Source organism: Dipteris shenzhenensis, chromosome 26 (assembly GCF_047967505.1).
Source record: "Dipteris shenzhenensis isolate YYH24624 ecotype China chromosome 26, Dip_SZ_1.0, whole genome shotgun sequence".
NCBI lineage: Eukaryota > Viridiplantae > Streptophyta > Polypodiopsida > Gleicheniales > Dipteridaceae > Dipteris > Dipteris shenzhenensis.
This window is the reverse complement of record NC_141621.1, coordinates 50182993-50199504: the sequence shown is the minus strand read 5'-3', so window position 1 is coordinate 50199504 and position 16512 is coordinate 50182993. Positions and strand designations below refer to the sequence as shown.

The 16512-nt window shown below is 46.0% G+C and overlaps 1 protein-coding gene across 1 annotated transcript in view; it reads right to left on the bottom strand.

The window, feature by feature from the left end:
* The window catches only part of LOC147885227 (zinc finger FYVE domain protein), a 246996-nt gene that overhangs the window by 71046 nt on the left and 159438 nt on the right, over positions 1 to 16512 (bottom strand). The window contains exons 19-27 of the mRNA XM_087397706.1: positions 6283 to 6360; positions 5897 to 6187; positions 5582 to 5779; positions 4779 to 5264; positions 4486 to 4647; positions 3979 to 4329; positions 3680 to 3762; positions 3394 to 3498; positions 121 to 358 (exon numbers count right to left, since the gene is read on the bottom strand). Coding sequence (XP_087253832.1) covers positions 121 to 358; positions 3394 to 3498; positions 3680 to 3762; positions 3979 to 4329; positions 4486 to 4647; positions 4779 to 5264; positions 5582 to 5779; positions 5897 to 6187; positions 6283 to 6360 — 1992 coding nt within the window. The remainder of the gene's footprint in view (positions 1 to 120; positions 359 to 3393; positions 3499 to 3679; positions 3763 to 3978; positions 4330 to 4485; positions 4648 to 4778; positions 5265 to 5581; positions 5780 to 5896; positions 6188 to 6282; positions 6361 to 16512) is intronic.

Sequence of the window (16512 nt, the reverse complement as noted above, 5' to 3'; positions counted from 1 at the left end):
CCCGAGATTCTGATATGGAAGAGATTACATAAGTTGAGATGCTTCATTGAACCTATGAACAATAGCTGTTGCTAAAAATGAAGCTAATTGTAAATGCTTCCTACTATTAACAAATCCTACCTCCTGTAAGTAATACACGCACTCGTCATAACGACTACGATCCAAGTTGCTTCGAGGTCCTTCCTCTCCATTCGCTTGTGCGGAAAATGCGGCAAAGCTGTCCAAAGAATCTTCAGAAGACCTTCTAGATCGCTCTGACTTGGTAAATGAGGAGGGCATATAAAGTACATTCAAATATGCATCGGCTGAGAGAGAATCATCTAATATGGTGGATGCATTCTTGGCCATGTGATCGTATCTGCAAACAAAAGTGAAAATGGTTAGACCTAGATGCTTTGGTCAATTTATGATTTATTAAAATTCAAAGGCTGTAATTTAGATTTGAATAAACAAATACATAACAGCTTTGTTGCAAATAAGAGCCCAAAAATGCTTTGACAAAAGCAAGGGAAGGAGCATTGGAATTCCCTGCAATCACTGGTATGAACAAGAATGTAAAAATGCAAACAGGGCCTGAAAAACAGCAGAGACAGCCGAGAAAGAGGGCAAAGCTCGAGCATACAAACAGGTGGTGAGAAACAAAAAGAGATTATTTCTTAAAAGCAAGCAGCTTGGAAGTATCACAGGCACGTTTTCGTTCCAAGCACTTGGCAGTGGGCCACCATAAGAGCAGCAATGGAGGGGACAAAGAACAACACAGGGGCTGTCTACTGTTGCTTTGTAGATTTGAAGAAGGCCTTTGACACAGTACCACGGAAAAATTTATGAAGGGACTCGACAAGTTCCAAGTCCCCTTGGAACTCAGAGAACCTACATACAAACTTTACGAGAAGGTGCTAGCTTAGCACAAACACTGGTTGATGGATCATGTTCCAGGGAAAACGTCATCATAAGCAGCAACATAGGGGTCAAGCATGGCTTCCCCCTCCCCACGCATCTCTTTGGCCTCTTCATAGATGAGCTGGAAGATTGAATAAAAACACACAGTAGAGAGGGGGTCCAGATTTCTGTTTATACATTATTACTGCCCGTATATGCTGATGACATGATTGTCTTTGCCAAAAAAAAGGGACATGCAAACACACTTAGATGCATTGAGCAATTTTTGCAAATACTCAGGTATGCAGGTCAACATAGCAAAACAAAGGTAATGGTGATTGGGACTCCAAACAAACAGCTGGATTTCTCATTTCAAGGAGAGTTGTTGGAAACGGTCGCCACATACAAATACCTAGGGCTGGAATTTACAGGTAACTACAAGTGGAATGAATGTGTAGAAATAAGCATCTTGGGAGCTTTCAGATCCCTATACACCTTCAAAAATAAGTGCAAGAAGGCACACCTATGCAGAAATTTTATACAATATGCTTGTGCAAGTAATGATCCTCTGGCCTAGGCACCCAAGCTTTCAAGAGCATATTGGAAAAGAATAGAAAGAGTGCATACTTACTCATAGGAGAGCTAGGAGTCAAGGTGCAGACACCCTATCCCATCTTACTAGCTGAACTGGTATGATACTGCTGAAGGGGGAAGTGTTATGCCAATTCATGGGACATTAAGAGAGTGATTATTGAGTTTTTCAGTCAGATAGCATGAACCATCAGTCCTCAAGGAGATCACGGCTGAGACCCGAAACCATAGATCCGCCAGCACGTTGACACATGCGTGAGGCTGGGGGATCTTCCCTCCATGTTCACTGCTCTGGGGACACATCAGACTAGGGTGATTTGAGCACTTGCCCGATGGAGGGCTAGTGCAAGGTGGCCCAGAGGACCACACAAGCTGATCAACAGCAGCACTCTAATACAGGTTCTATCTTCCGATCTTCGCTAGAGCCCCTACCTCCTATCCATTCTTAGCTGGCCCGTTGATCTGCTCTCTCAAACATCATGCTGAGGACCATCATAGTGACGTCGATGCATATTTATATTTTCTTCCATTGGTTTTCAGATATGTCTTGGTTTGAGTGCCCGATTACTCATCCCAACCTTTAGATTTTTCTTAATGTATCTGGTTCTTTCAGTCTCATAGACCTTCCATCTTTTGAGACTTTAATAACCTTTCTTTCTTTCCCCATAGAAAATCTCAGCAAAATGGCTTGGTGTGGACCATAGAGTCCCGTTGCCATTTCAAAGACCAACACACAAAGCATTGATGGCCCCAAGCCAAGTAACCCTATTTGGTGCTAGGTGGAGTGGGGCACACTCGTTTTGAATGATGGCTCTCTCTTCTTTGTAGATTGCCCATTTTCCTTTGCCCTGCCTACAGTGACTTTCTTAAGGCCTTCCTTTCCTTATCTACAACTGCATGACAAGATGGGAAACCAAATAGGCCTCTTGGCAAAGAGATATCGTCTAGCCTTTGCATCCTTCTATTTAGGATCCCCTTGGCGCCTCAAAAGCAAACAAAAAAATATCTGCTAGATACTGGCGCTGATTCTTTGAGACAGACAATCTTGGGTACAAGCTGACCCTTCCACCAAGTCAAGTTCTAATAAACAGTCCTTTCCAGCCACCGCTCTTTGACATGGTTCTGTAACTTCGGCTTGAGGTTTGAGAAACTCCAACCCAGGAATTCTGTGGTTTCTGTTCCAGTAAAAGGTTGTTGATCCATAGTTAGCATCAAATTCTTTTACCATTCGGTTGTACCAACACCACCAAATCTTCTAAGTGTGCTCTTTACCAAGGGGGGTCGCCTTATATACATGTAACATGGCGGGCTAGTTAATGGAAAAGGATTTTTTTATTGGAAGTACACGCCATATAGGCACGACGCTTAGAAAATACTTATCCAATATTACTAGTTTGCATGAATATACGGACAGGATTAACAATTCAAAGGCACCCAAGGGAAATGAACAATTATGCTTTAAATGTAAAAATGTTAAATAATATAGGCATGTTTTAAATGCATACTTTGCACATCCATCTTACGTCGGTTTTCTATGAGTGACTGCCTCAGGTTGCTTAATGCTCACCACTTCCTTTTAAAAGATTGTACTGGTAATGTTGACAACTCTTTAATCAATGAGAACCGGATTTTTTATTTTAAAAAATGAAACACATTCTGATTTCTTTCACAGAGCATCTGCAATAAGATTGGACAAAACACTAAGTTCACCCTTCATTTTCCTATATATCACTTCAGAATGACAGACTAATGTTGTCAATCCTTGGTCTAAATTTTTTATGTGCTTTTGATAGGAATAGCACAACAAACGAGCATGTCCATGGATTTGGACAAGAAGACTTAGCAATATCACTGAACAGGTAAAAACAAGTATAGAACTAAAAGCATTTGACCCAAACCCATTTAATATACTTTTCTACTTACAAAGACCGAACAGATGATACATCAACTGGTGGGCTTGCCTCCATAGTTAAGATTATGTCTCTAATAATGGGTGCTGGATCACTCTTGTGAAGCCGCAAAGCCTGCCTGCAAGATATGACGATGCCAGATTTATGGATAGCCCAAAGGGATTTTACAAAACAGCATGCATGCATAGCCCTTTGCTATAGGATTATAGGCATATAAATTGCCTTTCAAAAAACGTGGTCCTTCATCCATCACAGAGCCTTGCAAAACCCTTTAATATTTCACAAATACAAGAACTTACTTTAGCTTTACTCGGGCTTGAGCATAATGCTCCATTTGAACAAGGGCATGGGCCAAAGCCCTCCAGACAGGAAAAGCATCAATCTGCAGTAATGTGTGGAAGACTACCATGACTACTAAGAACTTGAAAATGCAGTTGAAAAGCTTATTTGTGAATTTAACACGCAATATTTAGAGCGCAGTTCTCAGTTTCTGAAGAAAAAACCAGTAACCTGCACTTCAAAAAAAAAATCATCCTGTTTATGCTAAGATACCTTTTGTCTTTAAGGAGTAAACAGGTTCTAAAGCAAGAGCTCAAACCTTGCATTTTGTACAACAATAGACAGCCATGTTGTATCGCTCACCGGCAATCAGCCTATCACGGAGGCGCTCTGCAACAACTTTGTCCACTACATCGTCTAGTGATGCCATCACACCAGAGCCAATTAAACTTTGCAATAGCTCTGCTCGATTTAACCAATCATCCACCTGAAAAAGAAGCTCAGAGAGGTCTTCTGACAACTCGCTATCAAGGCTTGCACTTTTTCCATTCAATTCGGTGCTATCAATATCACTTGATCCATGGCCACTCTCTTTAATTACCTCCCCAGTCATTAGAGATTCTGAGCTACCCAATAATTTCCTTAGCTGCACCTTTGCATGTAGCAAAACCTAGAAAACGCAAGCACAGACATTAAGATATTTTACATTCAGCAATAAAAGGAAACAAATCTGTGAACTTGATTAATGCTAGCTGCAAAACTTGGTCGTTAGATTCACAATTTTTTTTAAAAACAATTGCATTTGACGAGCATGGCTTCTTCAGACCTGTACAAATGCCTCTGTAGCATGAAATGCTCGTTCAATTGTCTCTGAAGAAGCATGTAATGGGAGCTGTTCTGAGTTCAGGATCCGGTACATCTGCTTTATGCAGATACGAACAGCAGCTTTCACAGCAACTGCTTTGGAAGAACATAATGCAAGAAGAGACTACAGAGAAGAGTAAGGAACCTGTTAGCTCTAAATTTAGTGATGGTAGCATGAAATTTCAATCACATTAAATACTTTTTCAAAGTGGAATATTCAATAGCCAGATGCCATTTACAATTCCTGTTTCTTACCTTAAACAAGGTGATGCAAGGAGCACTTTCATAACGATGGGTGCTTCGCACGGCATCATCCTTTACAGGATCACCTGTGAGTACCCAACCTTCTGTCATAGTAACAGGTGTAAGCCGTTCGAGACTATCCTGAGTCAAAGCATGCATCCTTTCCTCATGGACTCCAGTCATTGCATCCCATGCAGCCTTTTGTGATGGAGAAAGTGCAGTACTTTTCCGTTTCCTATTCATCTCTTTAGGGATGATCTTGTTCCCACTGTCCCTTGATGTCCATGAAAATGCTCGCCGAGCATCCCTCTGCAAGTTTGACATGCTATTGCCAGTGTTGTTCCTTCCAGATGAAATGAAGCGGTTAGAAGGCTTGCTAGCTCCTGCAGAAAGGGATGACCTGCGCTCAGAATTTGGATAGGTACTAACACTTATGGCCTTGGCAGCATACATGAGGATAAGATTGTCATCTCTAAGAGAGGGAAATGCATGTAACAGCTGCACATACACAACTTCTGTCAGCAATGCTATTAAGTACTCTCTCCAATAATTAGAGGGGGCCACTTATATAACCCCCCCTCCCCGTTGGCCCCAGGGAAAAAACAGGAAAATAAGAAACAATACGTGGGATGGAGGAGAGAAAAGATACAAAACTTTCAAGTAGCATCTTCAATTTAACTTTTCTCTTAAATAGACATCAAACCATTTTTAAAAAATCAACAAAATGTATGTAATTCAATTTTCAATACAAATTTCCATATCCATAAATGTGTTAGAAGATGCCAGCAAGACATATTTGGAATTCTCCAACATACCTCTGCAGCCACCTGCAGTTGTTTCCACATAAGCAATGTTTCCAAGATAAGTTGTGGGTGCTGATGTAACGTAGAACACCGTTGCTGCCAAGGTAGTGGTAAAGCGCCCAGCATACGTAATCCCAAAGCCAGCTTATGCAAATGACTAAGTTCCCCATCGGACAACATGCCTATGCGCCTCTTCAGGAAGAAATGGACCTATACAGATACTTGCTTTAGGAAAGGTGTATTCATAAACACCATCTCTATCCAAATGGATGTCAAAACAAGATTACAAATCCTTCATGTAAACCAGAACCCTAAGTCTAGTATTACCAGTAATTGCTTTGACTGCAAATTAGGAAGCTGCTCCATGGCAGCCATTGCCACAGGGAGAGCATCCTGAGGAACATGCAAAGATCCAAGAAATCTTAAGGCTTCTGCTGGACCTCCACCATTGATTGGATCTGAAGTTAACAACTTCACCAGCTGACGACCTTGCAGTTCTCGTCGCAGTTCCTCTCTAAGTTTATAGCTCTCAGCCACTTCCAATGCTGCAGAAACTGCTCCTCTGCCAGCAAGCCGAAGAGCCAGTTCTTCAGGATCTCTCTGACACAGGCTTTCAACCTTCAGAACAAACATCAGCCTATCAGCAAGTAGCTTTCAACATAGGAATGACATAAATATCGCTTCTACTTCTTGTTCAAACCATTAATATTTACCTCCTGCCAGTTATTAAACTTTCCATCAGCACGCAGAATCCGACCATACAACTGCAGGGATTGCTTTAGCCTTACAACCTGCAACACAGAGATAGAAAGACATTTATGCTGCTTTGGCAAGATGAGATAATTTGGTCAAACCACATATGATCACTATACTCAACTGAGGAAGCTAACCCAAGGGCAAAATGCATGTCCTATTCTAGTGGTCTTTCAATTACCCTTTGCATATTAACAAAGCAGCTTAAATTCACTTTAGACAAGTGGGCAAGCAAGAATATGCCAAGCATCTGTGGTGTTTATACACTGCAGGGTGATTCCCACTTTAAAATACAAGACTCCTAAAGACCCATAATTGATAGCCAGCTTGTGTTAGATAAGCCAAGCATTTGTGGTGTTTATACACTACAGGGTGACACAAGACTCCATAATTCATAGCCAAGTCGTGTTAGATATGTTCCCACTTTTAAATTTTAAATGAATTAACAGTAACTCTAAGAGTGTCTATAAGAATTAGAAGTCCATACATCAAATTTGAAAACTTTAAGAGTTTAGGAATTCTCTAGCTTTTACAAGGGTGTAAAGGGAGGGGTTGGGAGGGGGGGGGACGGGGGAGATGGGGGGGTTTTTGTTCGATTCGAATCATTATATCAAGGCTCCTAAAATTGGGACTAAATATGTTGAAACAAATACTGTGTGTGCACACGCATGCGTGCACACACACACACACTTTATCTTTTAGTGAAATCTATGTAGCTTTATATTACAAAGAGCAGTCCCCAGATCAAGAACATGCGATTACCACATCAGAAAATAGCATTGTAAGACAAGTATGCAAAATAATCTATCTAATGAGCACGATGACAATCAAGGAACTATTGCCACGGTGACATCCGGAAGAAATGATACTTGCATGAAGTTGGATCACCAAAGACTCTATGGTTTTTATCTTTCCATAAATTCCAGCATCCCCCCAAATCCTAAAAATTGCATGGTCTGCGAGATGAAATCCCATTGTACAGTATCAAAACTTTAGCAATGTCAACTTGCAAGCAAAAGTACATTCTTGCTGAGTGTACTTTGCATATTCTATCCCAACAACATTATTCATGATATGTGTACGAGGAATGAACCCATATTGGTTAGGATGCACAACATCATGCAGGAATCATCGATTAACCACCATTTTAGCAACCACCTTATAAATGACAGGCATTAGTGTAGTGGGTCTCCAATCAGCATATGATTCAGCTTAGGGAGCAGTTTGACCAACACTTTTTTCCAAGCATCTTGCATTTCCTGATTTTGCCAAGCATAATTCATCATATGTAATAAAACAAGAAGGAGGGCATCCTAGTACACAAGAGAAAACTCTAAAATGAGATCATCCCAACCCGAAGACTGCCATTTTCCACATGATTTTATTGCATCAGTCAGTTCCCTTCTTTGAAAGATGCCTCAAGCTGCATAGCTTATGCAAGAGACATAATAGGACAGACATGCTGTAGAAGCTCCTATCGTGCTGTCAGTACCTCATGTGAGTGGAAGTCCAGATGCCCACACTCTTGAGCAAAGTGAATACACACAAAATTGAGCAAGTTGTGCCCCGTGACGTGTCAAAAATTCGTAGATGTTTTCAGATTGCCTCTTATAGTAGAGACTTTTGAAATTTTATTTAGATGAATAGCCCTTGTCAAAAGAAAGCCCTTTGCTTAAACCTTAGTTTCCCATTTGTCAATTTTTCTGTGGTCATTGCATTGTAAGAAGTGCTAGCCTAACATAGACATTTACTCTCAAAGTGAGATAAATCCCGCATGTGACTCAATTCTGTCTAAGTTTGACGATCTATTTTGGTCATACCAACTGCCTCCCTTAGGTCACGCGTGTAATTCTTCCCATACTCACGAATTACACACTGCGTTCAAGTGGCACAACCATTCTATGCATAATCAACATCAATCAGGAATTGTTCCCAAAGAGGTGCAATGGCATCACGTACCATTTCCTTATATACATCGCACTCCGAATAAATATTGTTGACTATAAGGAGTCTTTTATTTGGCAACCTGTCATTTGGCATCTCATGAAAGGACAACTTGAGCCATAACGGAGCATGACCCAAATGTAGGAAAGCATAATGCACCCACAATTTGCAAGTAAGAGCATCTACTGATGCACATTGGCCATATACCAACGATCCAACCGTGCTCGATAAGAAGATTGTGCATTGTGCAAAAAAGTATAGCCTGGAAGCATAGGCTTTGATTCCTTCCAAAAGTCGGCAATGCTCAGCTGGAGTATTAGTTGAGACCAATGTTGATGTCCGGAGGCCAACATATAGGTGGTACCAAAGTAGTATCTCCTTGTTGGGATGCATTATTAAAATCCCCACAAATGAAAGCATGCTACCTCTAAGGATACCATTGCATAGCCTCTCAAAATCAATGCTCTACGGTGAGAGCCTTGAAGTGCATAAACTCAAGTATCTCCCCCTGGCCAAGAGACTACATAATGATCCATCTGCCTTCAATATCATTTAAAGCCATAGCAGGCTGAAGAGCATAATTCACTAAAAAAGCCACTCCAGAAAATAAATGTTCTCCCGCATAAAAGATGTCGTAACCAGCAAAGTGTCCTTTCTGGCTTGCATACATGCTGATTGTGCTCTTGCAAAGCCACTACATCAGGCTGTGACGAGTTTCCATTTCTGAGTGTAACATAAACCAAACCTTGGCTGCATAGTGCATTTTCTGTACAAAACAGTCCCCAAAGCCTAGGTCAACCAATTGCCAACATAGGCAGCAATTAGCATGCGGCTTGGAAACAAAATAATGACTACATTCCTTGCATATACTTGAGCCGAGTCAACAATCTCCCTCTCTGCTGCTGCTGCTCCCCGCTCCTCCTGCTGCCCTTCCTGCTCCCCTCCTTGCTGCCCCCTCCCTCCCCTCCTTGCTGCCTCCTCCCTCCCCGACCTGCTGCTCCCCCACCCTCTCTCCCCTTCGCTACCCCCTGCACGCTGCCTCCTCCCTCAAGAAGCTGCGACTTTCTGGGGACTCGTCAAGGTGCTACTAGAAGGCGTAATCTCGCACACGGAAGAGAATTTTGAGAATTGCGGAGGTTGTATCGCCGGAAGATTTCCTTCTTCTTGAAGCCAGGCACGCCCGTGAACGATATCGCATTGAGGAAGAGAGCTCGAGCTATCGCATCAAAGCCAAAATTCTGTTTTTCCCTCTTTGCAAGCTGCAGTTTCTTGTAACCGTGTTGTGCTTTAGCTACAATCGATTCCGTCTTCTATCGCGCGCGAGACTGGAGGTTCATTTTTGTCCTTCCCTAGGTCTCCCTCCCCTCGCGAGCCCCCTCTCCCTCTCTCCCTCACCCGCTCAGCCTCTCCCGCTCACCCCTCGCTCAGCCCCCCGCTGCCTTTCTCTCTTTCTTTTCGTCTCTCTCTCTCCGTCCCTCCCCCGCTCAGCCCCCCGCTCAGCCCCTCCCTCACCCGCTCAGCCCCCCCGCTCACCCCTCGCTCAGCCTCCCTCACCCGCTCAGCCTCCCCTCACCCGCTCAGCCCCTCCTCTCACCCCTTGCACCCCTCCTCTCACCCCTCCGCTGCCCCCCCGCTCACCCCTTGGAACCCCCCCCCTTCACCCCTCCGCTCAGCCCCCGTAGCCGCCCCGCTCACCCCCCTCCCTAAACCCTCCCGCTCACCCCCTCGGTCAACCCCCCCGCGCCCCTCCTCTCACCCCCCCGCCCCCCCTCGCACTTGCAGCCCCGACCCCCCCCCCTTTTTGTTTTTAATAAATAAATTAAAAATAAAAACTTTTCTTTTTTAATTTTAAATCTCTCTTCTCTTTCTCTCTCTCTCTCTCTCTCTCTCTCTCTCTCTCTCTCTCTCATTGCACATTGGTAGCGCTCGCCATCTCCCGCTTTTCAATGTTGCCAGTTTCCCGTAATTAAACATGGCCGACACCGTCGAGCATGTTACAGAAGCAGCAACAGCAGCAACATCAATGGCCGCCACGTCCGATATGCTGCACTATAGTAGAAGAGGACTTGCATCTTCTTCAAAGGACAGCGCAGTGCCTGCACTTGCCGCACTCCCAGTCGCAGGTACACCGGTTTCAGCTCCACTATCTCATCTTCCGCCCAGCGCAGTGCCCGCACTTGCCGCACTCCCAGTCGCAGGTACACCGGTTTCAGCTCCATTATCTCATCTTCCGCCCATAGCTACTTTGTACCCGCAGTTTTTTTCACCCCTCCCCTCTCAGGCTCCTTCTTCTCCTACCCCTTCTCCACCCTTTTTGCTCCCCCTCTCACAGCCCTCTGTCACCTCTTCCCCCCCTTTGTTGCCTATTTTACCTACTTTGCCGAAGGCTCCCTCCTCCTCATCCTCTCTACAGACTTTACCCATCCCCTCCTCTCCATCCCCGGTACCCGCTTTCTCTCCCCCTTTCCAGCCTTCTCCTTCATCCCCGCTACCCACCTTACCGGTTTCCCCCCTTTCTCCCTTTCTTTCTCCTTCCATGCCTTGTGCTGTTTGTCCTTGCCGCCACATCCTACCAGAGCTTCAGCACTTTGAGACCCACCTCCGAGCTGCCCTTCAGATGCTTCACAGGAAGGACGAGACCATTTCTCTACTTACAGCTCAGGTTGCATCTCTTGTTGATCGAGTGACACAGCAGGATCGAGAGATCTTGTCTATTAGGACAGATCTTCAGGTCTTACAGGCGACTCATAGGACTCTTGCTGGAGAGATTCATGGACACACAGAGCGAGTGCAGCAGATCGAGACTCGCGTTCAGCACATAGACACATCTCCCACTACAGCAGTAGCAACGGTTGAGGAGCGTTTGACCTCCCTTCAGACAGAGGTCCAGAGAGCCACAGAGTGGGTGGATGTCATCCGCCGTCAGCCATCACAGCCTCAGAGATCGACTGTATCAGCTACATTGGCCGAGTCACAGCAGAGGGCCACAAAGGCCCTCAACATTCGCATTCGTGGTATCTTGCCCTCGGCGACAGAGTCCACGATGACATAGGCTGTGACCTTTGTCTCTCAGACACTGGGAGTATAGGATCATGGCATAGTAGGATCATATAGAGTCGGGAGGGATCGAACTAGAGAGCAGCCCCTCATTATCAGATTCAGAGATGCCCAGGCACGTCTAGCTGCCCTCAGGAGGAGAGGGACACTCAGAGACCACCCACAGATTTCCATGGACGAGGATCTGACTCAGATACAGGTTGAGGAGCGCAAGGCGCTCATGCCTCAGAGAGATGCAGCCCGAGCTCAGGGCAAGTGGGCAGTGATCAGGGATGGCAGACTCATCACAGGCACTTTGAGGCGTGCTCCCACAGTGCTTAGAGATGACAGACCAGCAGATATAGCCCCACCTCCACCTCCTGCTACGACCGCTTGATGGGACAAGGCCCATGGGACACACCACCCGTCAGATAGTCTACGCATCGCTGTATGGACCTGCAATGGTTCTTTTACAGCACAGCCAGGCAATCTACGGGGGGCATTCTTTGGGAGAGATATCATCTTTTTCACGGAGACACACGAGAGTCCAGAGAGACCTTTGCCACAAGTGACAGGGTATACATGGAGATCTGCCTTCAGGCAGCACACCCGAACATTTGGAGTGAGAGGATCTGGAGGAGTGGCCATTTTGTACAGAGAGCATCTCGATCGGATCATCACAGTGGAGAGAGCGCATTCACATGCCCGATTCTTGTGGGTACGCATCTGCCGCAGAGCCCCTCAGCGAGATCTTTTTATTGCAGTTTGCTACTTCCCCCCGGCGCAGTCGATCTATTCTTCCACTGGACCAGGCCAGTCCATATTTGAGGATCTCTCAGCGGACATTGCAGATTTTTCACATCGCGGAGAAGTCATCCTTTTAGGAGACTTCAACGCGAGGACCTCAGACAGACAGGCCCTCACTTATGACTACATGGAGGATTCGGTCATACTCCCAGCATTTCACGATGATAGCCTCTGTCGGACTTCATCAGACTGCACAGTACAGCCCACAGATCAGGGACGTCAGTTACTGGAGCTCCTCACCTCGCACAGTATGGTCATTTATAACGGCTTGTACAGGTGGCCACAGTCTTCCATGCCTACATTCTCTTCTGCTTCTCGGCGTGGTACTAGCGTGATCGACTACATCATAGGTCCCCCGACTCTAGTCCCTTCCATCCATAGCCTTACTGTTAGCCCCTTCATGCCCTCTGCCGACCATGCACTCATCCACTTTACTTTGACTAATGTCTCCCATGACCCACCCCCCCCTCGTTATCATGACCGCCAACCCTATTACGAGGTTCATTTCGACCACCAGTTCGATGATGTATATAGCCAGAATCTCAGCCGCCTACTCCGTCTTCATCTATTAGATGCTCTATCATCCACGCAGGACCGGTGGGAACTTGTACATACTTCACTCGTTTCTGCCGCTCACATGTCGTTCCCTGCCACATGTCATTCGTCTAGTCCCCCACCGGTTGGTCTTGTTCCTTGCAACGGTTGGTATGACGAGGAGTGTAAGGAACTCCGCAGGAAACTTCACCTTGAGACCAAGGAGAAGTCTCCCCTCCTTGCCGAAACCAAGAGAGACTACAAGTGGTTGGTTAGGCGCAAGAAACGCCAATTTCTAGCCCGGAATGAGGAGCAGCTGAGAAGCTTGCTTTTCAGCTGTGACTCCAAGGAATTCTGGAGAAAATTCCTCTGCTGGAAGTCTCAGAGCCCCCTCACAGATCCACGTGTCTGGTCAACATACACTTCAGCTCTATACGATGTTCCAGATCAGCCAGCCATCGATTTATCCCATTCCCCTAGGCCAGCTTCATCTAGTCTCTTCACACCAGAGAGTGTCCGTGCAGCAGTCCACCGATTGAAGAACGGGAGAGCTAAGGATCATGATGGATTGCAAGCGGAGTATGTGATCCATGGGATTGATGCCTTAGATTTTGTTCTTTCCCGTCTCTTCAATGAGTCTGTTTGTACAGGCCTACCACAGTCCTGGTTAGGCAATACCATAGTACCTATCCACAAGTCGGGGGACCCTATAGAGCCGTCGAATCACAGGACCATCATGATTGGCCACGTTATGGCCAAGATCTATGCATCAGTTTTGGAAAGCTGTATAAATGACCATGCCGAGATGACAGGACTCAGAGCCAGAGGGCAGGCTGGATTTCGCAGGGATCATTCGACACTTGACCACATCCTCACACTCAGGGCACTGGTAGAGGAGGCGAAGTCACGAAGGCAACGGCTTTATTGTTGCTTCGTGGACGTCAGGAAGGCATTTGACACAGTTCCGCGATTCATATTGTTTCAGAGGATTCGCCAGATGGGCTTCAGTGGAGAGATACAGTGGGCTATCATGGCTTTGTATGAGAGGGTCACTGGTCGGGTTCGGACACGTGAGGGGCTCTCAGAGGAGGTATGCAGCACGATTGGGGTGAAGCAGGGTTGCCCGCTCTCTCCTACTCTCTTTGGATTATATATTGATGAGCTAGAGATGTTTATACAGATGACAGGCGGTGTGGGCTCTACTCTCTCAGGATCCTCCATTCCTATCCTCCTGTATGCGGACGATGTGGTTCTCGTTTCCTCTACTGCTCAGGGTCTCCAGGCACATATTGAGGCACTCCATAGGTTTTGCCAGGACAGGGGGTTGACCGTAAACCTTGGCAAGACCAAGGTTATGGTTTTCAACACCTCTGATCGTATTTATAGCACGGATGAGTTTTGCTTCACATATGACGGACAGCCCATTGAGCTTGTTAGAGAGTACACTTATTTGGGGGCAGTTTTCAGGGGACCGGTTTTTACCATGACATATGTAGCACGAGATAGGATTAGTAAAGGGTATGCTTCGTTGGCTCATCTTGAGCGTCAGTGTTTTCAGTCCCACTTTCAGCATCCCGATACGAAATCCTTGCTTTTTGATACATTGGTGAGACCAGCTGCGATGTATGCAGCTCCTTTCTGGGCAGGAGACCTCGGCGCTGCAGATTGGAGACGAGTAGAGAGGTTACAGATCATCATGTTCTCTCGGCTCATTAGGGCCAAGGCTACAGTTCCGCACGAGATCATGCTAGCAGAGTTTGGAGCTACTCCCCTTGCATTGGATGCAGCGTTTCAGTCGGTCATGTATTTGCATAGGGTTAGGGAGTTTGGAGACTCAGCAGCAGGCAGAGCTCGGTTGCCATGGTTAGCACTTGCATCTTCTATGGAGTTGGCACGATCTGGGGCCCGATACTGCTGGTACTTCAGACTCACTAGGTGGCTCACATCTCTTGGACTAGACATGGATAGACTGCCTCCCTTCCGATACAGCATAGATGCCCCTCATCTCGAGTTGACTCGCCACGAGCTTAGCCAGGTCACGAGAGCAGACTTGCTGCAGCTTCATACGTAGCGCACTTGGATTTATCCCACGCAGCTTCCGACGAAGATGGCCACATATCGTGACCACTTCCTTCGGATCTCAGAGGATGGATTTGTCATTCCACTAGGCTATACAGGTATCCACATGTCCCACTCACTGAGGATTGCCCTTGACCAGCTTAGAGTCTCTTCGCATCAGCTCGAGATAGAGGCTGGTAGGATGCGACGCATGGAGGATGGACGGCGACTAGGCCGAGAGACCAGGATCTGCCCTTGTTGCACCATGGGAGAGGTGGAGTCAGAGGAGCACTTCATTTGCAGATGCCCGCTATATTATGAGCTCAGAGGTAGATTCCACTGTCTCTTCACGGATGGCTTTGGACCTCTCTCACGAGTGATGGACTACGAGGATCAGCATTGCCTAGCTCTTTATGTCAGGGAGGCCACTATGCTTCGACGAGACTACCTCAGAGACCATCAGCACAGACCGGAGCGTGATAGAGCCCAGCCTGATAGAGCTCAAGCACACGCTATACCAGAGGACAGAGACCAAGAGGAGCACGAGGAGGTCAGAGCTCACACAGGAGACATGCCTCCACCCTGTGGATGTACATATGAGATGGTTTGTAGACGCCGCAGGATCTTGTTACATAGGGGACGTACTCGTCGCTTCATCTCCAGACGATCTAGGATGATGGCAGCTTTTCGGAGGAGACTTACTCATGGAGATCTCGCCCCACCAGCCGCTCACCTCACCTTTGCTCAGATTTGTACTCTCATAGCAGGAGGCAGAGTCGATGGACAGGATTTCCAGTATTATTTTGGTTCTCAGACTCCGTGACACCTGGACTTGTATCTTGGCATTGGCATATTGTACTCATCCCCCCATTTTGCACCCAGGGGCGGTTTCCTTGCATCTAGTTTACTTTGTATTTAGGCTCAGATTTGACATTATGTACTTTCACTTGCATTGTATTGCGTAGCACTTAGATGATATTCGACGATGCCTCTTCTTTGTGGCACGTTGATTTTGTGCTATCTTGTATGCAGAGTTCTTGATGTCCCATGGGCCCATTTTGGCCTTTAGTGGACAATAATACACTTTCTTTCTTTCTTTCTTTCCCCCACATCCAACAGTGGGGGCAGGCTCCATCCAATCTTTCATCGTGTCTTCAAACCATGCATAACATCAAAGACCACCTGATGTTCATGCGAGGCTTTAACAGGGTTATCCATATCCTCACCTTTTGTCCTGTAAGGATTTCTCCCTGGTGTAAGTTTTGTCTATGGAGGCTGCAGCCGTTTTGACATACACACCACCTAGTACACACACTTATAACTGAAACACACAAAGCCTGTAAAAGGAAAGCAAACTAAACCTGGCAAAGCTAAAAGGGAGCACTCAGAACTGGTTGAAAAGAGGGAAGAATAATAAAAGGAAATAGGTGCTGCAGAGGTGGGATATAAGCAAAGCTGAACGCTTGAAACTCAGGGGTGAATTTATGAAAGGTGGGATATGAAATAAAAATAGACGTGTGAATTGAATGGGGTTAGGCAAGAACTATGAACATATAGCGGCGCTGGAAATGAACATGATGAGGCACAGCAAAAGAGGGCCAAAATTTGAGCCCTTTCTAATGCCAAAGGAAGCAATAGGAATCTAGCGACAAGGCAGTGCCAAAAGAAATAGAACAAGGATTCCCTAGGAGCCAAACATCTGTGTGACAAACAGCGAGAGCAATATGTCATTGTGCTAGGAGTTGACCAAATGGAATAACCTCTAACATCACCCACCATAGAAACACCTGTCGGCGAAGAGGCAATTTACA